Here is a 25,165-nt window from a genome sequence, read left to right as displayed (position 1 = left end):
CCTGGGAAAGAAAAGCCTCTGATATTGTGCTTTCATCCTAAGGCCTAAAAGGCCCGAAAGGCCCCTAAGGGCCCATACTCCCTAAAGGAAGAAGTCCTTTAATAACTCTGGGCATTCACATTGGTCCTGAAAAGCCAGCACCACCTTCACCTGTCAATCAATATATAACTTCTTCCTACTTACCCCTTGTCCCGCCAACTACACCAACTACGTAAATCCTCAGGACGGAGGCTAAGCAGGCTCAGCTCTCTTGGCTCTCAGGCTGCCTGGCCTCTGGCCGTGCACACTCTTTTCCACCCTGGCCCTCACTGGCCCTCACCATCCCTGCACTCACCACCACGGCCTTTGGCCACCCTCACCTTTGCCACCCTTACCCTGCCTCACCCTGAACCTATGCCTTTCAGCCCCCACCCCCACCTCAGCTAGGCCTGTTCTCTTCCATGAGAAGGGATCACCAATAAACTGCTTGCACGCTAATATACTTGCTGATCTCTAAATCTTTATTGCATTGGTGGGGAGAACTGAACTTCTGAGACTTTCTCCTGTAACAGTCCCATGCACCAAAAGGCTGTGGATTTGATCCCCAGTCAGGGCACATACCTAGGTTGCAGGTTTGGTCCCCAGTAGGGGCATGTAGGGGAGGAAGCTGATTGATCTTTCTCTCACATCCATGTCTCTCTCTCTCTTTTCAAATCAATAAACAGAGCCTCAGGTGAGGATTAAAAAAAAAGGTTCCATGCAGGAAGTGGGACATACATTTAAAAATGGGCCACAGTTATATTAAAAATTGTTTTCCTGAAATTCAAAGACAACTGGGCACCCTATATTTTAACTAGCAACCCTTCAGAGGAGGGACTAGCATTTAAAAATAAATGGCCTTCCTGGGATGAAACCCTGGGCTTGGGGAAAACAGAGGCCATTGTGAACCGTGAGTTTTGAGGGGAGGAATGAAGCTGGTTACATTCATGCCAATTAAGCAATCACAGATGACCCTGCAGAAATCCAAACTTGTGACTAACATGGGACTCAAGGCCAGGCGGAGAAAAAGAAAGGAAGATTAAGAGAGGAGAAGCGATCTGTACACACAGGTCCCGCTACAGACGCAGGCGGAGGACGATCCCATCCAGGAAGGTAAGGGCCTTCTCGTGCGCAGCTGTGGTCCTATGGTTTCAGAGGAGGGAGATTCTGGTGGACTCCTCTTCCACTGCCTCCCTGGTGTTGGCCACTAGCAGAATTTCTCCTCAATGTTTGTAATTCTCCAAGTTCTGTAGGTTCACAAAGTCTCCTAGAAGCTCTCTCTAGACTGCCAAGCAGCGGAGCAGAGGATGGGGAAAGCCCGCTCGTGAGCAGCATCACTCTGTCACTTTAAGGGCTGCTGCTCCTGGTTCACGTCGGGGGAGGGACATTTGCCGACCCCACACCGTTTGCTAAGGCTCTGAACTGGAGTTATAGATTTACAAAAACAATTTGACACAGAATTAATTGCATTTTGTGTCTGTGATGTTGAACACAGGGTTCACCCCTATATTATTCACCTGAGCTGATCAGTGAGTTCAACTGTAATTTCTTTTTTACCACTGGGAAGGGCAAATTGCACATGAAATGCCCCAATGGAAAGGATTCATGTAGTGAATTCCCCACTCAGCATTCCCACTTCTCTCCTGCTGTTCTAAGCAGGCTCATTAATATAATTCTATGGGGATCAGACCTTTGAAATTCATGAGAACAATAATAGGGAAGAAAAATACATAATAGCAAGGAGAGAAGAGAAACCACTGTTCGTTTTTTAACAAGCACATGTTAATCACGACCACTGCAGTTTCTTGAGCTTTCTGTTTGTCTATTTGTATTATTGGTTAAATTATTGCATTATAACTATATATATAAAACACCCCCCCAAACATTATATATGTGTTTTAACCCTAGTCATGAGACCTGAATGAGGGAGAATCAGAAACTAATTTCAGTGGGAGGATCAATGAATTGTTATAAAAGTTGAGTTGTGGGCATCTTCAGCTTGTTTTGGGTGGGGTGAATGTGGGCTAGATCCGGCACCTGTGTGGGGTGTTTTCCTCTGTGGGAAAGTGGGCTGGGAGGATGCTGTGCTTGGCCACATGCATTGTTGTCATAGCCTTCTAGTTGTGGAAGGATTGATATCCAACAATACCTTTGGAGAGAAGTAACTCCTTTTACTAACCACAGTTTTGGCCCAAGGAAAGTAAGGACTAATAAAAATGCTTTTTGTTTGCTTGTTTCTCTACAGTTTATGTTATAGAGTCCAATTGAAGGCAAATGAAGGGCATTTTCCCCTAAATAATAACTCTATTTGAAAGCATTTGCTTTTTTGTTTTCAGTTTTTTGAAATTAATTCTCAGTTGGTGGAAGGGGTTAGAAACCTGAGCAATTTCCATGCAATATCAATGAAAGAAGCAGGTACACATTCTCTCACCAAGAGAAACCAGAGGCCCCAGCTGTCGTCAAGGGTCACCTAGTAGCAATGTCTTTGTGGAGCAAGGACGCTCCAGATGCATTAAGTGAAGCCCACATGCCTCTGCTGTTAGGTGTCCTGTGACCCTACAAGATGCCAAGCAAAGAGGCCCAGTACATCTACGGGTACCCGAAGAGAGGGCATGGCCACTCCTACCTCACGGCTGAAGGGTAAGTTCAAAACTTTTGCTAATTCAGCCTCTGAATTCCACTGACACACACCTCTCCATAAATCTCTCCAGAATTTATTTCTCCAGAGGGTAAAAACTGGCAATGAGGTGAGGAGACTCTGGTCCCACAGGGGCTCACACAAGCTTCTCTGAGGCTGAACAGGTGAGGTGATAGGAACGGTAAAAATTTGGATCTGGCCATTTTGTCTGCATTCTTGGCTGTTAGGCCTTTGCTGTAGGTTCCCAGACTGAAAAACATACGTCTGGGAGCAGGTTGCCTCTTTCCTCAAGCCGTGTCCTGGCTACCCCTCGCAGGCTCCTGAAGGTGGTCTGCAGACACAGCAAAGGTGAGTTGCCAAAGAGCAAGTGAAGAAGGGCAGGTGTGCTTCCATTTGTGCCTGACCCCTGGGTGAAGATGGTGGTCAGAACCTTTGCATCATCCTTTATCCCAGGGAAAGGTGTTTGGTATTATGAATCAATTAAAAGTAAATATTTATATGATTAAGGATTTCTAAGAGCTGAGCATTGTGTAACCCTCCCAAGATGCTACTCTTTCCTTTGAAAAAAATCTTACGATGTAGCAGGAGATTTAGGCACGAGATAGCATCAGCAGGAGTAAGTGCTGCATGCAATGGGAACACGGGTGTAGGCACACGCTCTGCCCGTGAGGGCGTGGTGGTGGGAGGGGAGCACCCCCCTCTGAGTAGGGACTTCAACAGGATGGACGAGGAACCGGGTTTTTATTTGGACCATCTCTCAAGTGGTCTGATGACAGTTTCCCACAAACCTGCTCTCTTCTCCCTTGGGGAAGGACTGTTGACGAATCTGTACTAGCGTGAACTAGCAGGGGCGAGCGAGCATTCAGGCTGGGAGCTTTTCTCAAAGATCCTGTGGGATTTTCTAACATCCCTGTGTGGTCAATTGAGGGTGGGGGTCGGCAGATGTTCTGAAAAAATGTCCCAAGAGCAGAAGTATACTCTTTGGGGGGGTACATTGCACATGGTGTTCAGTAGGATACTGTTTCAGCTTCTGCATGATGACTCAAAGATTCTATGGCTGTGAAGTTGCAGTAGGGAGGGCCTCCATGGGTTGAGAGAGCATAAGTTACCCATGGAGCTTGAAGAAATGCAGTTCCCTAGTCCCAAGAGGCTGATACAGTAGGACTGGGGGTGGAGACCCAGGGTCTGCACTTGAACACACATCTCAAGTAACTCTATTGCAGGAGGTACTTGGGTGACACCCTGAGGCCCTCAGACTAGCCGGGTAGAGAGTTCTTCTGACATGTCTGGCATGTGCCGGTGTTTTCTGCTCCCTGTCATCACCGTGGGTGTGTGAGTGCAATGTGACTGCGTGTGCACAGCGGGAACAGAGCTCTGTCTGTGTCATGGTGTCCGAGGGAATAACCGCAGAGCTGGTGGGCAAAATCAGAACACAGGCATGCTGGGAACTGAATCAGCTGCTTTTAGTCACGAGAGCCCACTAAACGCTCCATGTGACAGCTTTGCTTCAAGACAGGGTGATACGGCAGGGGAGGCACTGGCCTGGGTGATGGGAAGCCTGGGTCTGTCCCAAACTCGAACACTTACTCCCTGGGCGTCTTGGGCCAGTCTCTGTGAAAGTGGGTTCTGCCACTTAACCTGCTGTGCAGCCTTAGGTGTTTTACCAGCCTAAGTCTTGGGATATCAGCTGTGAAATGAACTCCATACCCACCTCAGATGATTGTCATGAGGATGGAATAAAAGCCTGTATGTGTGGGGCCTGGCACACACTGTTGCTCAGGGAGTGGTGGAGTAGTGTCTAAGGTAGCGGTGATGCCAATGGATCATGGTAGGTGTCCACTTCACAGTCTGTAAAGTGGGTGGAGTGGCCTGCATAATTAGCTTAGAGTTTTTATCCAGCACTGCCATCCCAGGCTTCTCTTTACCTGTTTGGGAGACGGAGCCTTGGTCCTCACAGGTCTTGAGATGAAGGGGGTCCAGTAGGTGGTATTGGGCCAAAGTCTCTCCAGGCAAAGCCTCAGTTAGACCTTGTTTCACCTGCAGCTGCTCTATATCTTATAAATTGCCCAGCTCGGCAGACCCTTTCTTGCAGAGCAAGTCACTGATAAGAGACTTACCTTCCACTTTGTTAATGTTTTTCACGCTGTGAAGTAGAAAATCAGACAGATGTCAGCTAATTGACAATGTTATGCAGGGAAAGCAGAGCCCCAGGGCCTGGAAACAGGGGAAGTAGTGCTTCCCACAGGCCACCGGACATAGGGTCCGAAAGGCTGGCATGGACTCCTGCACTGTGTCCTGCTGCTGAGGAGCAGGCCCTTCTTGGGGGTGCTTCAGTTTTGCTCCAGGTGCAGCTCAGACACTTCTCCTCAGGGCTGAGCCCCAGCGCTAGTTCTTCCAGTAATCTTCGCCTGGCCAGCTGGGAGGTACTAACTAAATATCCACAGAGTGCCTGACTCCAAATGCCATCTGGCCATTCTGACTTGGCAGGCAGGCCGGCCAGGTCGGGCCTCTCACCTCAGCCACCCCAACACTCCCTTCCGAGATGCTTCTTCCAGGTCACTCAGCCAAGACCAGGGCAAGCAGGCACTAACCCCTCTGATCTGGTCCTTGGTGACCTGCATTGCATTCCTGGAGCAAGTGGAGGCTGGACAACAGCTTGCCCCGCTGAGCATAAACACAGGACATGTGTCCTAGCTGGGCCGGGCTCTGGGATCTCTATGGGATAGTCACAGTCTTGGAGACCTCTAAATCCCGCAGTTCTGCTTCCATTCCTTCGGTCAGAGTGTGCCAGCTCCGAGCCCCCCGGTGGCCCACTTCCAAGCTCTCTCCTTCTCTCTCTGACCTGTCCCTGTCCCCAAACCAAACTTTGTGGTAAAGGGCTCATCCCATTATCCTCACTAGTGTCAATGACTCACAGGAGGTTCAAGTTACATTTTGCTACAAATACACATATTTGTAAATAGTTGTTTTAACAAGACATTCGATTGTTCATTTATTTTTCAGAGAGGTTGGTGTTATGGGGGAGAGGATGTGAATTTGTAATGAGCCATAATTCATTCCTTCATTTTTTATTTGTCTGTTTGCCCATCCATACAACTGTGTATCCATTCATCCATCCACTCATCTTCAAGAAATATTTCTTAAAACACCTACATGCTTGACCCTTTCTAAGCATTGAGGATACAAATTTTTAAAAATGACCCTGCCCCCCCGAAAAAAAGAAACTCCTCTGGGAGTTCTTTTTCCATTTCTAGAAGAAACAGGTCAGCACACTGCTGGTTACCACCATAGGGAGGCCTGTGGGAGAAGGCAGGGTGGGTCGCTGTCACTCCGGGAGGAACGATGCTGAGTCTGGGAACAGGAGTATAGTAGGGTGGGACTGGAGAGAGGAGACAGGCAAGGAGTGAGGTGGTCGAGAGGGGTTGGGAGGAGAAGGCACAAATCCAATCAAGGGAAAGTCAAGTTCAAATCCCAGCTCTGTCTTATATATGACTATCAGCAAGGCACTTAATCTCTGCATTTATTTCCTCACCTGTGAAATGGGGATGCTAAGTGCTGCCTGCCTTACAGGGTTATTGTGAGAATTAAACAAGCTAATGTATCTAGAATGTTTAGCACAGCGCCTGGCTTATAGTAGATGCTAAGTCAATGCTAATTTCCACTTTCTTTTTGTGGACTGATAGTTGGGGAAAATGATCTAAACCAGCCCTGGTGAAATGATAATTCAGCTTCAGTAAACACATTGTCCACATAAGGGTCAGTTGCTACTATATGTCTTGTACCAGGAGCTCCGGTGTTTGGGCCCATGCCAGTTAGCACGACTTCTGCTGGCATACACCTGAGGGTTCTAGAGGAGGTGCTGTCCCCGGATACAAGTGTGGGGGGTCTGGTGGGTGCCCAGTGTGCCATGTGGTGGGAAATTACCTGGGGACTGGGTGATGTAGTTTTGGGCTGGCAAAGTCCCCGTGAGGAGAGAAGATTGTTTGATCACTATGTGGACAAGGCTTCTGTACCAAGATGAATTTATCTATCTCTTGGGCTAGGTTCGCAGGGATTGGCATCCTGACAGTGATCCTGGGAATTTTGCTGCTCCTCGGCTGCTGGTATTGTAGAAGACGAAGTGGATACAGGAGCCTGAAGGTTGGTGAAGCTCCCATTGCTGGGGTCCTTCCAGACCCAGGACCCACTTCCCCTTCTGTCTCTGAATTTCTGGGCACTGGGGTAACATTACCATGGTCGCCTCTAGCTCTGACTCTTGGCTCTGATGAATCTTTTTCTACATTGTACTTCTTGCAACTCTTCCTTGGCCTCTGTCCTGGCATCAATCCCAAAGAGGAACTTGGCTGCTCTTTGGTTCCTCTCAGAGCAAACTTGAGTGATGGCTGAGTGTGTGGTTGAGCACCGACAGTCTGTGAGGCACGGGGCGGGGCTCGTGGTCACCTTGCACAGTCAACAGCAGCATATGAGACACGCCAGGCCCACCAGCTCTTCTGGGAACTCGCACTGCCTCTGTTACTCCACTCACCTTGCCTCTTCACCCCTTTCTTCTCACATTGCCTGGGAATTCTTCTAACTCTGCTATACCAAGCAACCCAGTATACCTAGGAGCCATCTAGCATCAGTGCAATGAAGTAACCATTCACTCCTCAGCAGCACAAAGGACCATTTGGTTTTTAACAGGCTCCATCTTCCTTTAATGGCAAACTGGTTTTAATAGGATATTTTCTTCTTTACCATACAGCCAGGAAGCTAACACAGTCCAGTCTTGGGGCAGCAGGGTCTTGCACAACTAGGAGACATCAACTGAGTCTCTAAACAATAAAACCTACAGGTTTCAGAGACCTCAGTTTATTTTTTAATTAATTAATTATTTATTTATTTTTAGAAAGAGGGGAAGGGAAGGAGAAAGAGAGGGGGAGAACCATTGGATGGTTGCCTCCTGCATGCCCTCAACTGAGGACTTGGCCTACAACCCAGACATGAGCCCTGACTGTGAATTGAACCAGCGGCCTTTCAGTTTGCAGGCCAGCATTCAACCTACTGAGCCACACCAGCCAGGGCACTCTCTCTCTCTCTTTCTCTATTCCTTTCCCACTCTTTGCCTCTCTTCTCTCCTGTCTCTCTTCTATTACAGATCTGAAAGCTTCTGAGGTTGATACATAATGGAAAAGTTTATCTTTACAAAAGACGTTGGAAAGTCCCAATCCCCATTCGGAAGCACTTCATTCAGAGGAGGTTCCGTGACAGAGGGGAGGATTGGTGTGGGAGGCCATGGCTTGGCAGCTTGAGGAGAAGAGGAGGAAGGTGAAAGCTGTAGCTTTGGGTTCTCCTCCTCCTTACCAGGAAGCTTGGGCATTCCCATATGTCCCTTTCCTCATACCCATCTTGGCAGTGTTTCAAATACAAACCATGAAAGACAGGGTGAATTTGGGGGCTGACATACCCATCGAGCAGCAGCCCTCCAGAGTGTTGACATTTCATGGGAAAGAGAAGTTGCTGAGTCTTTTTTTTAAAGATTTTATTTATTTACTTTTTGAGAGGGAAGGGAGGGAGAAAGAGAGAGAGAGAGAAACATCAATGTGCAGTTGCTGGGGGCCGTGGCCTGCAACCCAGGCATGTGCCCTGACTGGGAATCGAACCTGCGACACTTTGGTTCACAGCCTGCGCTCAATCCACCGAGGTATGCCAGCCAGGGCCTGAGTCTTAATAAGACTCCAAACCAAATACCACAGGAAAGCCTTGGATTAGGAGGTCAAGGATGGGACTCCTACTCATCTGACACTTCTCTGTGGCCATCTACAACAGGGTGGTTGGGGGGTGGGGGTGAGGGAACCTTTGCTCTCTGCCACAGAACTCCTCTTGTACCTCTTGCATGGGGTTATGACATTGTCTTATAATTGACTATTTACTTTTGCCTCTTCCCCCTCTTTTCTTTCCTCCATTTATAAACAGGAATGGAAAATATTTCCTTTTTTAAATTAAATTACTATTTTAAAATGATTTTATTTATTTTTTAACTTTTTTTAGACAGAGGGGGAGGGAGGCAGAGAGGGAGAGAAACATCAATGTGTGGTTGCCTCTCATACTCCCCCTTTTGGGGACCTGGCCCGCAACCCAGGCATGTGCCCTGACTGGGAATTGAACCAGCAACCCTTTGGTTTGCAGTCTGGTGCTCAATCCACTGAGCCACACCAACCAGGACTGGGAAATTTTCTTATTCATCGTTGTACTTCCAGTGTCCAGCACAGTACCTGGCACATAGCAATCACTCAGTTGTATGGCATCAGGTTTTGGTCTTATTGTCTGCCATTGACCTGCTTGGTGACCTTAGTTTTTAATTCCTCTAAGCCTCATTTGCTCTGTTCTATACCTAGCTACATGATATAGCATGGTATATATCAGTTTTTATTTAATATATATATATATATTTTCTAGCCCTGGCTGGTGTGGCTCAGTGGACTAAGTGCCAGCCAGTGAACCAAAGAGTTGCCAGTTTGATTCCCAGTCAGGGCACATGCCTGGGTTGCAGGCCAGGTCCCCAGTGGTGGGTGTGTGAGGCAACCACACATTGATGATTTTCTCCCTCTCTTTCTTCCTCCCTTCCCCTCTCTCTAAAAATAAATAAATAACATCTTCACAAAATATATATTTTTTTCTATATAATTTTTACTCATTCTATGTTCATACATAAAAAAATCACAATGATTTAGCTTTTTAAGGAGTAAAAGTTCTACAAACTCATTATGTTGGTCTCAATTTCCTAACTGCCCACAATTGCTAGCTAGGTGATACTGAGCAAAAGGACAACTTTTTTTCTTTCCTTTTCTGCTTCAACACTCTCATCTTAAACTCATTTAAGAGTAACAGAGAGAGTCTTAACATTGCAGGCTTAGGCAGTGTGAAAATTTTGCTTGGTAAGGTTCCAATTCAACTTATCATGTCTCCATTACTCTAGGTCTACATCAGTGATTTGTAGTTTCTGGAATTTTTATGTGTTTATATTCCCTGATTCCTGACTGTCTAAAAATGCTGTCATTTATTTATTTTTAAAAAATATTTCATTTATTTATTTTTAGAGAGAGGGAAGGGAAGGAGATAGACAGAGAGAGAAAGAAACATCAATGTGTATTTGCCTCTTGCATGCTCACTACTGAGGTCCTGGCCTGCAACCCAGGCACATGCCCTGACTGGGAACTGAACTGGTGATCCTTTGGTTTGCAGTCAGGCACTCAATCTACTGAGCCACACCAGCCAGGGCTCTGTCATTTATTTTTAAAATTAATACTAAAATCTCATTTTGAGACTTTCATATCTCTTGAAAGGCCAGGTTTGGAATCAGCAGTGTAAGAAATGTAGGCAAAATTATGTAAAATAGTGCATTAAGTACTACATTTAATTACATAATTACCTCCCAGTCTGTCTTTGATGATTCTACTATCATTTTAAAACAGAAGTACATGAATGACAATATAGCAAGTTCTGGGTATTTGCATTACTCCATCTTTAACAACCCTCATTGAGCTTTAAAATACCTACTTTCCCACTTTCACTGAACATAGAATGATATCAGGGTTGGTTGGAATTAAGATCTCCTAAAATCCCTCTGTTGGCTAATAATTCCCCTTACACCTGGAAAACGTCTTTTGAAAAGAAAAGCTGCTTTTGCAGCAATACGTTTTTTCAGGAAAATGATTTGCAAGGCACTGGAAGTTGGTTTTTGTATTTACCAATTTTACTCTTTCACTTGGAAGTTAGAAACAATGCTTTTGATTCTTGGGGAGAATTTTGAGACCCCTGCATACAGCTCCGTTTATGCTCATGTCTCCTCTAGTTTTGTTTCTCAGAGCAAGGTAAGGGGATCCTGAACGTGAATCACCAGGGCTTCGTGCTAAAATGCAGATTCTAGGACCAGCTCTGGTGATGAGAACCAGGAATCAGGAACTTGCATTTTGAGGTGCGCACTGTGGCAGGGGAGAGAATTAAAAAACAAAACAAGAAAAAGAATAAAAGTGATTATTGACTAAAGGCAGAGAACACATTAAATATCTTTTCTGAGGTGTATCTCTGGGAGTTGGGGAGGGGACCAGAACCTCCCAGTGTCCTCATGTCATGATTAAGATTAAGGTCCTTGTGCATATATCCTTCTAGGAGGTGAGGCAGAGTTTAGGAAAACGTCTTTTTTTATTTGTTATTTATTTATTTATTTATTTATTTATTCATTCATTCATTCATTCATTCATTCATTCATTCATTCATTCTATTACAATTGTCCCATTTTTTTCCCCTTTATTTCCCTTTGCCCTGTACTCCCCCTCTCACCAGCATTCCCTCACCTTAGTTCATGTCCATGGGTCATACATATAAGTTCTTTGGCTTCTCCATTGCCCATACTATTCTTACCCTCCCCTTATCTATTTTGTACCCACCATTTATGCTTCTTATTCCCTGTACCTTTCCCCCCATTCTCTCCCCTTTCTCCACCTACTGATAGTCCTCCACGTGATCTCTATTTTGTGATTCTGTTCCTGTTCTAGTTGTTTGCTTAGTTGGTTTTTGTTTTTGTATGTTTTTTTTAGGTTCAGTTTTTGATAGTTGTGAGTTTGTGGTCATTTTACTGTTTACAGTTTTTGATCTTCTTTTTCTTAGATAAGTCCCTTTAACATTTCATATAATAAGGGACTGGTGATGATGAACTCCTTTAACTTGACCTTATCTGGGAAGCATTTTATCTGCCCTTCCATTCTAAATGAAAGCTTTGCTGGATAGAGTAATCTTGGATGTAGGTCCTTGCCTTTCATGACTTGGAATACTTCTTTCCAGTCCCTTCTTGCCTGCAAGGTCTCTTTTGAGAAATCAGCTGATAGTCTAATGGGAGCTCCTTTGTGGGTAACTGTCTCCTTTTTTCTTGCTGCTTTTAAGATTCTCTCCTTATCTTTCATGTTGGGTAATGTAATCATGATGTGCCTTGGTGTGTGCTTCCTTGGGTCCAACTTCTTTGGGACTCTGAGCTTCCTGGAAGTCTTTTTTCTTTGCCAGATTGGGGAAGTTCTCCTTTATTATTTGTTCAGATAACTTTTCAATTTCTTGCTCTTGTTCTTGTCCCTTTCTGGTCTTGCTAGTGTCCTCTCTGCCCCAGGCTGCCTCTGCCCCTCCTACTGGTCTGGATGAATGTTTCTTCTTTAATTCCTTGATTGTTGCACTTCCATGCAGTTTAATTTTCTGGCAGTTCTGGTTGTTTTTTTGTTTTTAAATTTGTTGTCCTTCTGGTGGTGCGGGGAGGTACAGTGTATCTACCTACACCTCCATCTTGGCCAGAAGCCAGAAAACTACTTCTTTACAGTCTGCTGACTGTGTAGTTATCAGCCTAATTCATGTCTGGCCTCATCTAACTGATGTTCCAAATACTTCTCTACCCTTGGAAATCTGCTTTGATACCCTTCTTGTGCAACCTAATAGACCTCAACGATCAGGCCCAGTCCACAGGCAAGCCTGGAGAGGCGCTGATCACCTGCATGGCAGCCCTGTTCTGGCCTCCCTCAGCTTAGGCCACAGAGGGCATGCTGGGTTTGGCTCACAGATATGTTTGGGCCTGTATTTTTAAGAATTGAATTAGATGCTAACATTTAAAATAACCAGAACAGGAATACAATCAGAGAAATGGACATCACACAGAGGGAGTTCAGTGGGGAGGGGGAAGGGAGGAATGAGGGGGAAAGGTACAGGGAAGAAGAAGCATAATTAGTACGCATAAAATAGATGGGGAAAGATAAAAAATGGTATAGGAAACAGGATGCAAAGAACTTATATGTACAACCCATGGACATGAACTAAAGTGGGGGGTAATGTTGGAGGGTTGGGGGCAGGGTGGAGGGGGGATAAAGGGGTAAAAATTGGGAAAACTGTAATAGCATAGTCAATGAAAAATACTTAAAAATAAAATAACATTTTACATAAAAACCTTGATTTATAGTTTCTTTTTCAAAAAAATCAAAAGATCTGGGAAAAACTGGCAGCTATAGTCTCTTTAGATGGGATATACAATCCCTCTTTCCCTCTGCTGGCCCCCACTGGACCCTCCTGATCCCCTTTTGCATTACCTGCCTGGTCCCTCTAAGTATTTGAGTGTAGCCGAATTGCCCAGCTACAGGCAAGAAGGTGCATTGTCTGTACAGCAGTGGTTCTTGGTGTGGTTCTGGACCATCAAAATCACGGGGGAACTGTTAGAAATGCAAATCTGTGGCCTCACCCCAGACGCACTGTATCAGAAATTCTGGGAATGGGCCCAGAAATGTGTTTAACAGGCCCTCCAGGTGATGGTGATGCATGCTAAAGTTTCAAAACCACTGTAGTAGAGAATTTAACAACAATAATAAAAGCAACTAAAGTTTGTTTTTTGTTATCATGAGATGCCAGCAATTTTAACCAATGTCAGTGATGAAATACTCTACCTCACCCAGGTGAATCGCTTCAGCAGTCTCCACTTTGGTTTGTGTTTCTGTCTTGTACAAACTGTTGTCATTCTATTCTAGGGATGAAGAGCATCATCCTCTAACCTTATTCAAAGCACTAAGCGTATATGTATCCTCCCCCACAATAACTCAGGGTACAACAATACCAGCCTTAGACTGACTTGTCATTATTGTTGCAACTTGACTCAGGGCTACAACCAGAGCATTTCTATCACAGTATATGCATTCATAGAGTTTAAGATAGTTTGCTGTCCTTGTGGGAAAAACAGAAATAGAGTATTAAATTTCTGGTGTGACATCATATGCCTGTCCCCACTGTGCTATCAGCTCCTGCCTCACTACCTCTGATCTACTCCTCTTGCAATCATTCTGAGGTTCATTTTTTCGTTTCACTCTTTTTCTCCTTCCCTTTAAAAATATTCATTAACTAATGGGTATCAGGCATTGTACTAGGTGTTTTACTTTTAGTTAATTCCTCTAACAACTCTGAGAGGTAGGTGATGTTATTTTCATACTACAGATGCAAAAACTGGAATTCAGAGGGAACACAGAGAATGTGGCACAATCAAAATTAAAACCCATTCTTTTTAAAAAAATGATTTTATTTATTTATTTTTAGAGAAGGGAAGGAAGAGAGAAAGAGAGGGAAACATCAATGTATGGTTGCCTCTCGCACACCCTCTACTGGGGACCTGGCCCACAACCTAGGCATGTGCCCTGACTGGGGATTGAACTGGCAATTCTTTGGTTCTCAAGCTGGCACTCAATCCACTGAACCACATCAGCCAGGGATTTTTAAAAAGATTCTATTTATTTATTTTTAGAGAGAGGGGAAGGAAGGAAGAAATGGAGAGAAAATCAGTGTATGAGAGAAACATCTCAATCGGTTGCCTCTATTACACCCACAATGGGGGACCTGGTCTGCAACTCAGGCATGTGCTCTGACTGGGAATTGAATTGGTGATCCTTCGGTTCACAGGCCAGCACTCGATCCACTGAGCCACGCCAGCCATGGCTAAAACCCATTCTTAAAACATCACCTTCTTTCTCATTTCTTTAATGGACTCAATTATTTCTTCTCACCCACTGACTTTTGTGAATTCACATTTCAGGACAAAAGCTTTTATGCTGGTACTCAAAGCACCTTAACAGGAAGATGTCTGTCCAAGGGACCTGGTCCACAGGACAGCAAACTACCTTTTCAGGAGAACAACTGTGAACTTGCGGTAGGTTCAGATTCTGTAAGGAGTATGTGAACGTATTTAATGCTATACTGAACCATACACCTAAAAATGGGTTAACATGGTAAATTTTATGTTATATCTGTTTTACCATAGTAAAAAATAATAAAGGTAAAAAACAAGGGAAGCCCATAGATTTTCTTTCTTTTTGTGTGTGTTTTAAAACAGCATTTATTGATTTCATAGGGTCTGTGGGTCAGGATTTTGGGTGTGACTCATCTAGGTAGTCTGTTTCATGATCTGTCACATACTGCAATCAAGGTAGGCTATAGTCATCGTGAAACCAGAAAAGCTGGTGTTCATGCTGCCTGTCACCTACCAGACACAATAAGCAGAGACTGGGATTGAATCTTTTTTAAAAAATATTTTTTATTGATTATGCTATTACAGTTGTCCCATTTTTTTCTCCCCTTTATTTCCCTCTGCCCTGCAATCCCCTCCCACCAGCATTCCCCCACCTTAGTTCATGTCCATGGGTCATACATATAAGTTCTTTGGCTTCTCCATTTCCCATACTATTTATTCTCAAACTCCCCGTGTCTATTTTTACCCACCATTTATGCTTCTTATTCCCTGTACCTTTTCCTCCATTCTCTCCCCTCCCACCACCTGCTGATAGTCTTCCATGTGATCTTCATTTTTGTGATTCTGTTCCTGTTCTAGTTGTTTGCTTAGTTGGTTTTTGTTTTTGTATGTTTTTTTTTAGGTTCATTTGTTGGTAGTTGTGAGTTTGTGGTCATTTTACTGTTCACAGTTTTTGATCTTCTTTTTCTTAGATAAGTCCCTTTAACATTTCATATAATAAGGGACTGGTGATGATGAACTCCTTTAACTTGACCTTATCTGGGAAGCATTTTATCTGCCCTTCCATTCTAAATGAAAGCTTTGCTGGGCAGAGTAATCTTGGATGTAGGTCCTTGCCTTTCATGACTTGGAATACTTCTTTCCAGTCCCTTCTTGCCTGCAAGGTCTCTTTTGAGAAATCAGCTGATAGTCTAACGGGAGCTCCTTTGTGGGTAACTGTCTCCTTTTTTCTTGCTGCTTTTAAGATTCTCTCCTTATCTTTCATGTTGGGTAATGTAATCATGATGTGCCTTGGTGTGTGCTTCCTTGGGTCCAACTTCTTTGGGACTCTCTGAGCTTCTGGAAGTCTATTTCTTTTGCCAGATTAGGAAAATCCTTCATTATGTTTTCAAATGTTTCTTCCTCTTCCTCTTCTCCCTCTGGCATCCCTATGATTCGTGTATTGGAAAGTTTAAAGTTGCCCTGGAGGTTCCTAAGCCTCTCCTCATTTTTCTGAATTCTTGTTTCTTCACTCTGTTCTGGCTGAATGTTTATTTCTTCCTTCTGCTCCAAATCACCGATTTGATCCCGGTTTCCTTCCCTTCACCGTTGGTTCCTTGTACATTTTCCTTTATTTCACTTTGCACAGCCTTCACTTCTTCCTCTATTTTGCAACCATACTCACCCATTTCTGTGAGCATCCTGATTACCAGTGTTTTGAATTCTGAATCTGATAGGCTGGCTATCGCTTCATCGCTTAGTTCTATTTTTGGAGTTTTGATCTGTTCTTTCATTTGGGCCATATTTTTGGTCTCAGTCTGCCTGTTACAGAGTAAGGGTCAGAGCCTTAGATATCTGCCAAGGCAGGGCAGCCCAAGAGGCTGTGCTGTGGTGCCCTATGTGGGGGAGGGGTCTGAGAGGGAGCAGTGCTGCATGCTCAGCTCTTGGCTGGCTTTCAGTCCCTTCCACTGTTGCCGACAACCAAATTGGGCCCATTTGGTGCTGATTCCTGGGTGGGTGGTTTTGTGTACATTCTGGGACTTTGTGGGTCTCTCCAACCAACTCTCCTAAGAGGCTTGGAGTTTCTCCAATGCCACAGCACCCACAGATTTTTACCAGAGGTTTTGAGGCTTTATTTTCTGATGCTGGAACTCTGGGTTGTGAGATCTGTCTCACTCCCCAGTTTTTCCTCCTGGTTTATCCACATGCAAATGTAGGACTGCCTGGTCCTCCAGCTGCCACCTTGCCATGATTCCTCTTCATCTCTGCTGCTCATCTCCGCCCCTCCTACCGGTCTGGATGATGTTTCCTCTTTAACTCCTTGGTTATCAGACTTTCATACAGTTAAATTTTCTGACAATTCTGGTTTTTTGTTTTTAAGTTTGTTGTCCTTCTTTTGGTTGTGCAAGGAGGCAAAGTGTATGTATCTATGTATGCCCCCATTTGGCCAGAAGTCTATCTTCTTAAATTGTGTTGTCTTACACCCAGATTTTCCTGCATCAATAATGAGGGCTTTACATATAGGATCCAAAGGAAGAACTTGGTTCTGCGTACAATATCCTTTTTGTCTTATGTTTTTAGTGTATTTGTTTATGTCCTGAACATAGATATATCTAGGGGAAAAAATAAAAGACCTTTCATTAGTTGTATAGAGCTATGCTAAGAGGGTAGCCACTAGCTACACATGGCTATTGAATACTTAAAACATTGTAGTTTGAATTGAGATGTGTTGTACTATCTACCAGATTTCAAAGACTTAGTATGAACCATATTGGTTACGTGTTGGAACGCTAGTATTTTAATATGTGAGGTTAAATGAAATGTATTATTAAGGTTCATGTTCTCTGCTTCTTTTACTTATTTTTAATTGTGTCTACTAGAAATCTTACAATCACATGTATGGTGCACTCTGTTTCTACTGGACAGTGCAGGCAATGTATGAAAATGGTTGAAAGCACTGACTCTGGGTCAAGTTACTGAGTTTGTTCTTAGCTTCACACTTACTAGTTGTGTGACCTTGGGCAAGTGACTCAACTTCCCTGTGCTTTATTTCCCAACCTGCAACATGAAAATACTCCTAGAATTGCTGTGAATATTAAATGAAGGTCTGACATGTTTGTGCTCTGTTGATAGCAGCAATGGCCTTTAGACATAACTTCAAGGACTTACCTATGTGGTAAAAATGCAGTGTATTTAATGTCTGTAAACAGGGTCCAACATTTCATTAGTTAGGGCTTAGGACTTCTATTGACAAGGTTATTCCAGGTACATATCAGTTTTTGAGATTTTGGGAAGCCCCTTTGCCCTATTTTTTCTGAACTCCTGCGCCGAACAATGTTTCAACAAACACACTTGTGAACTTTAACAATTATTACCTTGTTGGGTGGAAATTAGATGTGGGCACTTAAAAGTTTCAGTTCAGAGCAAAAGTATAAATATGATGCTACCTATTTTGACTTCTTGGCTCTCCCAGAAACACATGCACTGCTGCCAGGCCCATACTCTCCCTTTCTCATCCCCACAGGTTCCCAATGCTCCACCTGCCTATGAGAAACTCTCCACACAACAGGCACCACCACTTACTCTCCGTGAGAGCCAGCGAGGCCCCTGAGAGCTGCTGAGATGATTTCCCTCACGCTTTGGATTATGTTTAACATGGGCATTTAATATTTTGCTTCAGAATGCTGTAGAAATGGTGTATACCATCTCTAATAATAAGCTTAGTGTTAAATTTAGTAGGGCAACAGCAATACTAACTGAGGAAATGATGAAAAATATAAAAATGGAAAAACTTTGTCAATAAATGTTGAAATGCATGATATGGTCTGCACCAGTAGTAATGCTAATACATCTGTGGTGTTATTTCTGGTTGGATAGCATTTAAGTGTGTGTTCTGGGACCATTCAATTTCTTTTTAGTTGAAATTTCACCAATAACTAACAAACCACTATTCTGCTTTTTGAAGGAGCAACCTCTTGACCAAACTGAACTGTAACGGGTAAGTTTGTGCTATGGAGTACTCCCAAAGGGTAACTTTACAGCTTTAAGACCAAAAGCTGATTGATGTACCAAATCATATAGTCAGACTGATCTGATCAGGAAAGTGTCAGCAATGTCTTTTCGTGTTCCATGATGCTAAAAAACGTACTGTGAAGATCCTCTTAAGTAATATAGTTCTAATTGCATTTTATTTCAGGGCTCAGTGTTATTATAATTAATGACAAGAATTTTCTGTTAAACCAGAAAGTGGTGTCAGAATTTAAATAGGCAAAAGCTACTCTAGTTAAGTTTGGCTGATATTTTGCCTTAAATGTGCCAATGGAAATTTAGTTCATTTGGATTCCCAAATCCCTCTCAAAAGAGCATATAGAAGAAATCATAAAGGATCAGAGATTCTGGAAGAGTGTTACCATTTGCTGGCAACATTGCAATTCTTTTGTTGTTGTTGACATCTACCTATCATGTATACTATTTATCTAATATTTTTCTTTCAGTCAGCTCATTAAAAAAATTTGGCTTAAATGTGTATCACCACACAAAATGGAAAATCAGTATCATTTTCTGTAAGTAGAGGACAACTGTAAACATGAAGATAATGAAAGGAAATTATTTTTATTAAAACGTAGAAGATACTGATGGCTGCAGAAGGCTGTCAACCTGAAACCTGCTCCCTTTATTAAAGAGGAAGATTAGCAAGAATCAGAGAAAAGCTTTTAACGTAATTAAAAGGCTTGCAAGAGAAATAAATGACTTTCTCAATATGTGATTCAGTATTATCCTATGCTGAGTCAGTAAACCACCTACAATCGTCTTGTGTCATTGGAAACATCAGAGTAGCCTAACAGCAGCATTTTCTACAAAAGACAAAATTGCACTGAAGAGAAAAAAACACTGAATAAAGAAACTTGTTACACACATTGAAGAAAATGTCCACAAAATGCTAAAGTACCTTTCTGTCCTTTCTCTGTCCAGTCTTACCACTTAAAATAAGCTCTGTCCCTTCCCTTTTCAAACAAATAAGTGAATCCTAAACCAAGTAAACTCCATCAGGCATTTGGTCAGCTCCTTTCCTCACTGAAAGGCTTAGTCTGAGCCTTAATTGTCCACATTCATAGAGTAACTTGTGGCTTGAGCCCTGGACCCCTCCAAGATCCCCAGACCATCCATCATCCAATGAGCATTCTCTCCTTCCCCATGGAAAAGTCCCTCTTCACAGTCCCTCAAGGCAGTGTCTGTCCTGGGGGACAGGCAAGGAGGGTTGAGTTGAGTCTGCTAGGGAAAAACTAGAAGAATGAGATTTTGTTTCAAGGAATTTAAGGTGTCAGATTCAGCCAAAAGTAGGACCTGCTCCTTACAAAGAAGCAGCCACACTTTTGGAAATGATTCCCTGGATTGGAGACCAATTTTGGAAGGACCATGGGATCTGGGAGCTGAAGACTGCAGGATCACATGGTGGAAGGAGCCTGGGTCACTGAGACACCACTGAAGGAGAGACTCCTCCATCTAGGAATGCTTGGATTGAGTGAGGACCAACTGGCCCCACAGAATATCCATAAACTGTTAAGACATTGCCAAATCTGACACTGAAATCCAGGGCTTAGTTAATAATACCTTTGTTGAGGCCCTTCAGTGCTCTGGCCCTGCCGACCTGGATGGAATAAATGGGGGCTGCAAGGGTGCCTCTAGGGGAGGGAGATCCCTGTGACCTTTGCAGGCAGGATCAGGCTTCCCTCCAGCCTAAGGAAACTCAAACTCAGGAGAATGAGCCTCCCCAGGGCTCTGGGCACAGGAGTCCTCCCCTGCAGGGTGCCCACCGAAAAGCCTGACATGCTCAAGGGCAGTGGTAATGGCATGGCACTGCTTTGACCTCATAGGCTTCCTGCAGGATCAGGTCAGGACTAGAGTGGTCAGAGCTCATGGCCCGGAGTCATCTGCGGCAGTTTTCTACTTGCCCAAATTCACTGGATACATAATATTGCTTTCCATTTGTGCAGTGAGCTCTGTTTATAGAACCTGGTTTACACCAGGTGTCAGGTATTGTCTGATGCTTGATTCAAGCCCCAAGTCTCTATGGTTTTCCCTAGCAGGTTCTAATATGGACTCTGATTGTAAAGAGAGTGAAGAGCAGGCAAACTTGAGGGAAACAGAGCTAGCCCAAAGATTTCCTGCCTGGGTTAAAGTCAGTGAGTTTAGACTGATTACACAAATCAGTGAAGCCCCCAAGTCACCTCTAGTGAGGACCAGTCCTCTGAAGTTATAAACACTGAGTTAGATAGCACTTATAAATCTGGATAGATCCACTTGTCACTTGAGAATATTACAGAACTTTTCCAAAAAGGACAGAAACCAGTGAGCCTCCTAAACCTTCATTTCATGGCTAAACTTTAAGGACTGACAGAATCATTTGGAAATGCATTAAAATCCCTTGATCTCAAGTTATTGATGACAGAACATCATTAAAACATCTCAGAAGAATGTAGAACAAATTCAGAGGGAAATCATGGATGGCTTGGATAAAAGCACTCATTTTAAAGAAAGCCTGCCCTAGCTGGCGTAGCTCAGTGGATTGAGTGAGGGCTGGGAACCAAAGTGTCCCAGGTTCGATTCCCAGCCAGGGTACATTCCTGGGTTGCAGGCCATAACCCCCAGCAACCGCACATTGATGTTTCTCTCTCTTTCTCTCTCTCTCTCCCTCCCTCCCTTCCCTCTCTAAAAATAAATAAATAAAATCTTAAAAAAAAAAGAAAGCCTAAAACTGTTATAAAGAAGTTGTAAAAGAAAAAGTGTGGGAAATAAACAGAAAAAAAGATGCTTGACAACTTGAAAACTCAAATGAAAGTCTTTAAATGATGAAGAGAGCCTATTAAAATCTCTGAAATAGTAGATGAAAAGTCTGCCTGCTTTATTTTTTAAAAAGACTTTATTTCTAGGGAGAGGAGAATGGTGGGAGAGAAACATCAATGTATGGTTGCCTCTCCTGCGCCCCCTACTGGGGACCTGGCCTGCAACCTAGGCATGTGCCCTGACTGGGAATCAAACCAATGATCCTTTCGTTCTCAGGCAGGCACTCAGAGCCACACCAGTCAGGGCTGCCTGCTTTCTTTAGAAAAGACTACATACATACATAATACATACTGAGATGAAGGAGAAATCAGAGATCAAAGAGAAAATTTTAGAAAATGAGAACTACTGTCAATGAAAAGTCAATTTGAATATACTGATTCTATTAAGTGTTTCTTTAAAAAGGCTTGAAGGAGAAAATCAAGGACCATTTACAAAGTTTAGTGAAGAAATCTATATGGACATATCACAGTTCAAATGAATGGTCTCTAAATTCAACAAGCATCTTTGCAGTCTGAAAATAGTTTGAAAGTGAGATTCAAAAACCAACCAAAACTTCAAATACTGCTTGCTGGGCTACATTAAGAACATGTAATGCAAATTTGCAGAAAAATCAATTGAAGAGAGAACTCACTGTTTAGAAACCTAAAAGAAACTTCCCAAAGTGTATGACAATATTAGCTACATATATCAGAAGTATGACTCCTACAAGAAGGCCTTGAGAAAAAGTGGAATAGAAGCCCTTCCTTTTTGAAAGGCTGGATTGTCTCCCATGAGAAAAAAGCTCAAGAAAGTTGGATGGCAGCCTGGCTGAGAGAAAACTCAAGAGACAAGGAAAGAAAATAATCACAACAGACAAAAATTGGCTGAAGAAGTTTAAATTCCAGCTTCTCCCAAGTGGCACCCACTGTTCCACATGCTGCCCTGGGCAGAGGCCAGGGAGTGTCAGGTCACTTTCTAAATCAGGAGGTTCCCAGAGGAGACGTTAAGTTGTGAGGACTCAAGCATCTGAGTCACCTGCAGGTTTGATTCAGGTTTACAGTAGTCAACTCCCAAATATCCACAGAAAGATGTGTTTTCTCATTCAAAAATAATACTTAGACCAATCTCCTTTCAGTTTAACTGTTTTCACTTATTTGATGCTACGTTTGCTCAAATTGAAGTTTGACAGAATCATGATTCCTAAAATAGTGTTTTGAGGACTTAGATGGTTTTAATAAAATTCTAGACCACTTAACTAGATGTTCTAGAACTAGGTCCATATAAGTACTGTATTTACATTGAACTAAATGGCCCACTATTACTTAAGCCATAATTGAATTTTTATATGATCAGGGACAAATATTTAAATCAGTCAAGACCATTTATATAGGCTATATGCTACTAGAAAAAATTTGTAAAAACAACATAGTATTGACAATAAACTTTAATTACAAACAATATAAAACAAGAACTCCACCAAAACCAAAACTGAACAAAACTCTACGCCCTCAAATAAACCTATTAGTAGTTTTATTAGTTTAGCAATGAATTCTTTGATTTAGGGGGCTATTAACACTTTGTTCATGACATTCTTTGCTGTTTAAATGCCTGTCAATTTTATGCAATCAGAAATAAACAATCCTTTGAAACAATCCTTTTCTGTATTTCTCTCAGTCTGAATACAAGCATACCTCAGAGATACCACAGGTTTGGTTCTAGAGCACTGCAATAGAGAAGCAAGTTTTTTGCTAGTATTGGGTCTTGTTTTCAATTTATGTATATATACCAAAACACCTGTGAAGCACAATGTTATGCTTAATATAGTTTTATTTTCTCACCACTTCACTGTTATCATTGCTGCCAGGTCACAGGTCTTCACACTTACCTGTTTGACCCACCTAGAAACTTCCTGATTGGCCCCCCCTGCCTCTAGTCAGGTGAATGATAGCAGCTACTATTATGTGGCAGGCAGCCTTGCATCAATTGTTTTAGGTAAGTTATCTCATCTAATCCTCACAGCAATCCTGCAAGGTAATTTAGTTATCTTTATTTTATATGTATTACCTTTACTCATAAGCTTCAGTAGCTCCCCAATTACTTTCAGAATATTTTCCACTCCTCAATCACCCAAACCTGTTTTTTAAGCATTGGTCCTCTTAACCCATAATATTCTACTCAAATTCAATTGCTCCTTGTGCTTTTTTTAAAAAAATTGAGATATAAATGATATACCATTGTATTAGTTTTAGGTGTATAAAAATTCAACATACTGTGAAATTACCACAAAAAGTTAACATTCATACCACATTTTCTTGTGATGAAAACTTTTAAGATCTACTCTCTTAGCACCTTTAAAATATACAATATAGTATTGTTAACTTCCTTGTGCATTTCTAAGGCTGAGTCTTGGCAGGCCTGGTTCTAAACATATTTTAATTACAGCACAAATGTCGTCTTTTATATGAAACCACCTTTAGCATCTCCCTGCTAATCTCCCAGAGTTCTTTTATTCCTCTGACATTTACTTTTAACTTGTTATATTCTTTTGTGTTGAGGACAGGGATAGGATTTTACTTATCTATGTTGTCCCTATACCTTCTGTATTATGAGATTCTCAATAAATGTGTAGAATGAATTTACATTGGTTAATTACTTAAGAGTGATATTGAAGATTACATATAAAAAAACACACACACACACAACATTGGTACCTTGGTACTCATTATTAGTTCTGGAACTTGTGATGAGTGCCAAAACCTAATGACGCTTTTACTCTTGTGGGGCGGTGTCCTGACTCATACAAGTTGTAGCAAGTGCCGAGTGCTAAAACATTTTTTCTAGTCAAAATGCAACTACTACAGGGTTTGACGAGTTCTGAAGCCAACGAGTACTGAGGTATGACTATACTTTTGATTCTCTAGCACTTCTCCACGTTGTTTTCAACTATAGGAGTTTCTCACATTCAGATTTTGTCTCCAAGTAAGCTATAAGAACCTGAACTATGTCATGACCTTCAGCTTTCCTGTTTATTAAGAAAGACAAAAAAGAAAGAAGGAAAGGGAGGAAGAGAAAAAAAATCAAGCACCATCTTGTGCACAGTAAACAGCTGTTGAATTAAAAAATACCTGGGACCGACAACATATTATAGCAATAAGGCTTCAAGATCAGGTGATGGCAAAACAACTTCTAAATTGTATATCATTTCTATGTTATAGTAAAGTAATTTTGGATAACTAAACCCCCAACAAATTTCTGAGATCACTTTTGGACCTTGCCACCTTCTCAAGCTTTTAATATTAAAGATTTCTAAATTCACCCTCTCTGCTATAAGTCAATGGTATACTAGATTAAATACATATTTTCATTTATCTTCTTATACATATTATAATCAGCACTGCTTTAGTCATACAACCATCAGTCAATTAATTACTAAATTTACCCATAAAATTGGAGGCCTGGAATGAAAAGGAGGGATCTAAACAGCCACTTAGTATTTTATTTATATATATAGAAAAAATTTTAATTTATAGTTTTTAACTAATCACAAAAATTATCTTTTGTGTAAGAAAAACCATAGGAAATGGGAGACAAGAGACGAGTCAAAACATCAGGAGAAATATTATTTCAGCATGTTTTAACTTATCATTTAAATGATACTGAATATAAATATCTAAATGGCCTAATCCTGTATTAGGTGTGGAAACATACCCATCTAGTACCATGAAGCCTTTCAGGTAGCATTGTGCTGACTTTTCTTCCTTTACATGGATGACCTTTATAGAATAATTAATGATAACACTGAACACAAAAAAACCTGAGGAATCTGACATTGTGCTCTTTAGCTAAGATCCCAGAAATTCACATGACCTACCACACTGGAGGCGAAAGGAAAATAATTTGGCTTTTGATTATACAAATCCATTAAATCAGTCAAATTTCTAGTAAAACATGGAGTATTATTTTAAAAAGTAACTAGACCTTAAATAATTTAAGGAGCTACCTACATTTCTCATTCACTGAACAAGTATATATCAAATGTCTACTATGTGCCAGATGCTGGGGTGACAATGATGAAGACCACCTGACAAGGTCTCTTTTTAATTAATTCATTTTTAAAAAGATTTATTTACTTTTAGAGAGAGGGGAAAGGAGAGAAAGGTTGATCTGTTGCCCCTTATACATACCCTGATAGC

General features: G+C 42.2%; 1 protein-coding gene across 1 annotated transcript; it reads left to right on the top strand.

The window, feature by feature from the left end:
• Positions 1-1,074: 1,074 nt before the first annotated feature.
• On the top strand, positions 1,075-19,737 carry MLANA (melan-A). Its single transcript, XM_045840728.1, has 5 exons — positions 1,075-1,131; positions 2,562-2,658; positions 6,700-6,796; positions 14,238-14,351; positions 17,674-19,737. Exons 2-5 carry the CDS (start codon positions 2,582-2,584, stop codon positions 17,758-17,760), a joined length of 375 nt encoding a protein of 124 aa, XP_045696684.1. The 5' UTR covers positions 1,075-1,131; positions 2,562-2,581; the 3' UTR covers positions 17,761-19,737.
• Positions 19,738-25,165: the final 5,428 nt, after the last annotated feature.

This window comes from Phyllostomus hastatus, unplaced genomic scaffold (assembly GCF_019186645.2).
Source record: "Phyllostomus hastatus isolate PE091 unplaced genomic scaffold, TTU_PhHast_1.1 phas_contig_34, whole genome shotgun sequence".
Lineage (NCBI taxonomy): Eukaryota > Metazoa > Chordata > Mammalia > Chiroptera > Phyllostomidae > Phyllostomus > Phyllostomus hastatus.
The sequence above is the reverse complement of the archived record's forward strand: the minus strand, read 5'-3'. Positions and strand labels throughout refer to the sequence as shown.